This window comes from Pteropus vampyrus, unplaced genomic scaffold (genome assembly GCF_000151845.1).
Source record: "Pteropus vampyrus isolate Shadow unplaced genomic scaffold, Pvam_2.0 Scaffold1000003061, whole genome shotgun sequence".
Classification (NCBI taxonomy): domain Eukaryota; kingdom Metazoa; phylum Chordata; class Mammalia; order Chiroptera; family Pteropodidae; genus Pteropus; species Pteropus vampyrus.
Window position 1 is genome coordinate 14,301 of NW_011917463.1, and position 6,774 is coordinate 21,074.

At 36.4% G+C, this 6,774-nt stretch overlaps 1 protein-coding gene and 1 pseudogene across 1 annotated transcript; one reads left to right on the forward strand and one right to left on the reverse strand.

Annotated features, from left to right (window-relative positions):
* Window positions 1–3,118: 3,118 nt before the first annotated feature.
* Window positions 3,119–4,087, reverse strand: LOC105311306 (olfactory receptor-like protein OLF4). Its single transcript, XM_011387292.1, has one exon. The coding sequence runs from the start codon at window positions 4,085–4,087 to the stop codon at window positions 3,119–3,121; it is 969 nt and encodes a 322-aa protein (XP_011385594.1).
* A 584-nt stretch (window positions 4,088–4,671) lies between these two features.
* Window positions 4,672–4,790, forward strand: LOC111735540 (annotated as a pseudogene).
* The last annotated feature ends 1,984 nt before the right edge of the window (window positions 4,791–6,774 follow it).

A 6,774-nucleotide genomic window follows, 5' to 3' on the forward strand; every position in this document is an offset into this window, starting at 1 on the left:
TATTGGCAGCAAAACAGACACACAGACCAGTGGAATAGAATCAAGAGTCCAGAAGTAAATCCATACTTATATGGGAAAATAATTTTTGACAAAAAAAGTCATAAACATACATCGAAAACAGGAAAGCCTCTTGAACAAATGGTGCTGGGATAACTGGAAAGCCATCTGCAAAAGAATGAAACTAGACTTTTGTTTATCACCATACACCAAAATTATGTCAAAATGAATTAAGGAACTGAATATAAGACCTGAAACAATAAATTGGACATAAGAAAACATAGCTACTAAACTCATAAATCTTGTACTTAAAGGGGATTTTATGAATTTGATTTCAAAGGCAAGGGAAATAAAAGCAAAAGTAAATGAATGAGACCATATCAAACCAAAAATTCTGCACTGCAAAAGAAACCACCAACAAAGCAAAGAGACAATCATCCAAATGGGAAAATATATTTGCAGACAACCCCTCTCATAAGGGACTAATACTCAAAATATATCAAGAACTCATAAAACTCAATAACAAAAAACAATCCAATTAAAAATTGGGCAGAGGACCTATACAGACACTTCTCCCCAGAATAAATACAAATGGCCAACTTGACTAGCTATTAAGGAAATGCAAATCAAAACCACAATGAGATACCATCCCACAACTTTTAGAATGGCTATCATCAACAGGACATGTAATAACAAGTGTTGGAGAGGATGTGGAGAAAAAGGAACACACATACAGTGCTGTTGGAAGGCAAATTGCTACAGCCCTTATGGAAAACAGTATGGAGGTTCCTCAAAAAAACTAAGAATTGATCTACTATATGATCCATCAATCCCTATATTGGATATTTAGCCAAAAGACTTGAAAATTCATATCTAAAAGATTTGCACGCCGATGTTATTCACAGTGGCCAGGACATGAAAGCAACTGAAGTGTTCTATGATCAATGATTGGTTAAAGAAGCTGTGGTACTTATATACAATGGAATAACACTCAGCCATAAGAAGTGATGAAATACTGCCATTTTGATAACATGAAAGGACCTCAAGATAATCATGCTAAGCAAAATTAGCCAGGCAGAAAAAGTTGAAAACCACATGATATCACTTATATGTGGGATAAAAACCTAAAAGCAACAAATAAACAGGACAAGCAAATAGAGACTCATGGACATGGATAATGGAGTAGCTGTTACCAGAGGATAGGGGAGAGGAGAGGGAGAGAGGTAGATGAGGGGAAAAGAGAAAAAAAATAAGGAGACAGGCTCAGGGAGATTCCATTTTTTCACAGATATGTAACGATGCAGTTAAAGCTTTCGTACAGTTCTTTGAATGATGTGTAAATAGACCCATTCAATATATGCTCTTAATTTGTTAGGTCCCTTTGATCCAGCAACTTGTACACCTTAAATATCTGCACTATATTGCATGCAATTATACTCCAATCAAATAACAAGCAGGAAAAAAATCTAGTGATGCTTCATTCAAGGTAGGATGTAGATCACAGGTAGCTTGAGTCACACTTTAATGGAGGAGAGAGAAATATCATTTGATAGAAAGCAAAGTGTTTTATATGGATATAAAAAATAGTGGTATTAATTTGTCACAAATTATATTTGGTAAACTCATTTTTTTGGTAAACAAGGTTATAGTACTTATGTAAATAAACCATCATAAATTGGTTCAAGACTGGGGTGCATTATAGCCTCCCACAACATCATGGATGAGCTATAGACACACAGTGTACAAATTCCAGCTGCTGCAGACTCATGAGTATCTGAACAGAGATCAGAACAACTCCCATCATATAATTCCATTTGATATAAATCACAGCATTTTGGACAGTTTGTTATACAGCATTGACTAACTGATACAATAATCAAGGCAATCAAACTAAAAGCAATTATAATAAGCTGCTCTTTTTTAAATTTTTGGCATATGTTGTGATATTTGGACATAGCATCTATGACCATTTTGTTATTCAAGTTTCTTTTGGATAACTAGATTAACAATTGGCTCTATTGAGGATTGCTTTCGGATAACCATGGGGAGGTCAGAAAGATGTATATCTTAGCAGAAACCCTGCTGACACTGAATCATATGACAAGGCAGGAATTCAAGCTGTCCTGTGAGCCACATTCATGTCATGAAGATGGCAATGATTCCTGCATATAAAGAAGTATGAAATGGATGATATGGATATTATTCATTCACTATCCATGTAGTGGTTAAGAAAAGTGGAGATATTTTGTTTATAGAAATCATACTTGTAGACAGAACTGAAATTTTGGAGGACAAACAGGAAGGTAGTTTAGTAATAAAATGTAAATACACGAACCATTCTTCACTTCAATGAAAACAGGCCCTCATTCATCTTCTATACTTCAGAAGTAGATTACAGCATGAAAAAGAAATATTTTGCATACTAATCAACTGAGTAATGCTTCCGCATATTCAAGATCAATTCTTTCTTTCTAAAGATCATATTAGGTGAATCGATTTATCGAATTTGCATTTTCCTGACCTCTCTACCTGGAGATATATATTTGACAATCAATTTTTGTTAGGGACTATGATGGGCACTGTAGATGCTGAACTCAATAACAGTAAAAAAGTAAGAGTCTAGCTAAAAAAAACCAACAGAATGATAAAGTCCACATTATCAGAAAGACCAGGAAAGGGAGTGAAATTAAATAGAATGACAGACCCGAGTGACAGTATATTTCTGTTTATTATAAAATATCATGTTAACGAACTTAGTCAACAAGCATAGTTTACTATATGTGAGTTATACAACCCATGAGTATCCTTTCGGTAACATGAAATAAAATTCTTGAGATCACATGATCATTGCAGAAGAAATTTTTCTTACGAAATCCATACAAATTCACAAAATAAAAGAAAATTTCCAAATATTTTGGTTCAAATTTGGGTAAAACTTTTTAAGGCTGGGAAAATGTTCAAGGGAGGAAAATGTCCATATATTAGAGGAGAAAGCATGATAAACTGAATTACTTACATTGTACACAGAAGGTGAATTAAGTAAATGGAAATTCAAGCTAATACATAGAAGAGACACATTCTATTTCCACATTCTCTGGCATCAAGTCTTTTAGTCCTCCAATCACTGGGAGTTCTTCAGCCCTAAAACAGTTGTCCCTTTTATAGCTGCCATCCCACAGAATCTTTTCAAAGCCCCCTTTATGTCTTTGTTCCTGAGACTATAGATAAAGGGGTTCAGCATGGGCGTGACCACAGTGTACATCACTGAGGCTATTGCACTTGAGTGTGTGCTATGGGTAGAGACAGAGATGAGGTACACTCCTAGAATTGTACAGTAAAATAAGGAGACAACACAGAGGTGAGACACACAGGTAGAAAATGCTTTATACTTCCCCTGAGCTGACGACATTCCACGAATGCAAGAAACTATCTTAAAGTAAGAGTAAAGGATGCCAGTAAGGGGAAGAGCAGCCAACAGTCCAATTGCAAAATACATCACCAGGTTATTAAGAAAGGTGTCAGAACAGGCAAGTTTAATCATCTGATTGATTTCACAAAAAAAGTGGGGGATTTTCAAAACTGTACAGAAAGATAGTCGCAACACCATTAAGCTTTGTAATGAGGAATAGAGGACACTCATGATCCAGGACACCAGAAGCAGCAGTCCACAGAGCCTGGGGTTCATGATGACCATGTAGTGCAGGGGGTGACAGATGGCCACAAAGCGGTCATAGGCCATCATGGTTAAGAGGAAGTCGTCCAACACTGCAAAGAGTATAAAAAAATACATCTGTGTGATGCAGGCTCCATAGGTTATGACTTGCGTCTGGGTCTGGATGTTCACCAGCATCTTTGGGATGGTGGTAGAAGTGAAACAGATGTCCACCAAGGACAGGTTGGAGAGGAAGAAATACATGGGCTTGTGGAGGTGGGAATCTGAGCTGACGGCCAGGATGATGAGCAAGTTTCCAAACATGGTGATCAGATACATGGAGAGGAAGAGCCCAAATATGAGGGGCTGCAGTTCCTGTTCCTCTGAAAATCCCAGTAGAAGAAATTCTGTAATCTGTGAATAATTTTCTGGTACCATGTGTTGGTGGTTATGACTAGGAAATAAAAAATTAAATAATTAATTAACAAACATCTTGAAATGCTACAATTTATATTTTGCCGTAAAACATATGTATGATACATACATGGTTTTCTGGAGATTTGATTCTTTTTAAATAATTTCCCCCAACATTTCTAAATAGGAATTCCTGTCCCACTATCAGCAATTTGCCAAACAAATCATTTTTACACACATTTCATGAGAAATTCTTTCATGTTTATTTGATCACCCTTGTTTTTATATGGCCCTTAGTGGATAAGGCTAATCCTACTCTCATTTTTCATGTGGTATCCTTTTTTGTTATTCTTGGCTTTGAGTTTTGACCTTTTTCATGACACATCTGCTGGGTACACTAATCCTAGTTCTGTTCTGTTTTCAACATGGAAAGGCCTCTCCAGACATATTACAGAAAATCCTACTTATGCTATAACTATTGGTCCACTTTCTTCATACATTTATCCCTGAGAAAATGATGTTATACCACACTCATTGAGAAATATGGCTAAATCCTGACCTTTCTCTCATCAAGGAGAACAGGGTGCTGGCAAACAAATGTTCCTACAGTCTATGGCCATGCTACCCTGAACAAGCCCGATCCTGTCTGATCTTGGAAGCTAAGCAAGGTCGGGCCTGGTTAGTACTTGTATGGGAGACCACCTAGGAAGACTAGGTGCTGTGGGCATCAAAAATAAGGGATTGTAAGCTGACAAGGTCCTTGCTACCTGTGAGGTCAACCAAGGATTGCCTCATCTAAAATATATATATATATATATATATATATATATATATATATATATATATATATATATATATATATATATATATATATATATATATATATAAAGTCCCTACAATCCAAAGATAGAGAAAGAATACAAGGAAGTGAGAAATCATACACATTGTTAGATGCTCATGTGCTCAAAAAAAAAAAGAGAGTATGTATAAAAGAGAGTAGATGTGTGTGTGTTATTTTAAATAGAATTGAGAAAAATCTGGAAAAAAAGGTATCATTTGAATAGAGACCTCAAGAAACACACTCTGTCTAGAGAGATATCTGGGAGAGTGCATATACTGCATGGGAAAGAGCTGGTGCAAAGGTCCTAAGGTTGGCATTTGTCTCAGGTAATCGAGGCTCAAAAGGAAGCTGTGTGGTGAGGGGAATGAGCAAGAGGGAAATGATAGGGATGCTGTCAGAGAATGTGGAGGAATGAGATGGTTTGTCTGCTGCAGATGAAACTTCAAGACACAGAGACTCGCTCAGTCTTATGCTGGTCCTTAAACTATATTTTCTTTGCAAGGGATTTTGTGAGGAGAAGTGATGGCTCATTTATTTCCATCTGTCAATTGACATTTTGTATCTGTACTTTAAAGAACACATTTCAGAGTATATGAGCTAGATACCTTTGCCCCAAGAAGTGGAGAAATGCTCATGTTCCACAAACCACACACATTCACACCCACGGAAACACACACTATATCCTCCCGGGGTCATGTTAATACAAGCTTCTACTCACCCCCAGACACAATAATGAGTATAGAAATAATACAAGGAAGGATAATATCAGGTTATCTTGCCCCTACAGGTTATCGAAATAGTTCCAAAGTTCACTTGATAAGCCCCCCAAAAGACATGTAAAAATGGAGCTCTTTTTTCATATAAATATTTTCTGCCCTTATATTAAAAATCAGTTAAATAAACAGAGAGATGAAAAGATGAAAGATAGACAGACAGAGGCAGAGACAGAGACAGACCTAATAATCTTGGGTCATCCCTGAGAAATTGTGGTAGGGAAAGCGTCCTTGGTTATGGTGACATGTCAAATGCAGGTATTTTGCCTTATACCCAGAATAATCAATAAAGTAGCAAATAACAATTTATTCTGAACAAGAAAGAGCAGTATCTTCATGACGTCAAGACCCCTTACAGATCAAACACCTTACTAGAAGATTTGCAAAGAATAAACCTATGATTTACAAAAAAAACCCCATACAATGTATAGGGAAAAAAAACAGGGTTTTTTTAAAGCTGAAATAAGACTTTAGTAAATAATATTAAGTGCAAAACTTTGGGAATTAGAAAACCTGGTTTTAATTCTGAGCTTTACCACCTCTTAGTTTTTTGAATGAGGATAGACAACTGGACATTCTAAGTGCTAATATACTCATCCAAATAGTGTAGATACTGATATCAATTCAAATGGCGACAGGTCTGAACAATATGTGTAACATGCTTGGCAAAGTTAATCACTTATTTCCTGTTGGTAAATAAATAATTATCACTGCAATGAGAGAAGGCTGATCATCATTATTATTATTTTTTTTACCTCTAATGTGTCTATTGCTTCCCCAACTCTAGGTTCCCAATTCCTTGACCATATTTTAGTTTCTTGTCATCTCTCTCATCTTCTACAGGCTAGATATCCTCTAATCAGATAATCACATTGACTGATGGAGATCTCTGTATATTGACAACTCCCACATTAAACTCCATCCTAGTGACTCCTTAATGGAGATAGAATATAAAATTTTATAGCTTCAAATAAAAGGCTCAAGTCTCTGTGCCCTTTCCATCCTCTTCAGTCACATAGAGCCCTGCCCATGCTCACACTAATCTCCCAAACGATGAACTTAACTCCCATCTTCACCTGGCACCACAGCTACAAAGC

Bases quoted from the DNA above. Each gene is read 5' to 3' on its own strand.
- LOC105311306 (XM_011387292.1), bottom strand. From the start codon at position 4,087: ATGGTACCAGAAAATTATTCACAGATTACAGAATTTCTTCTACTGGGA.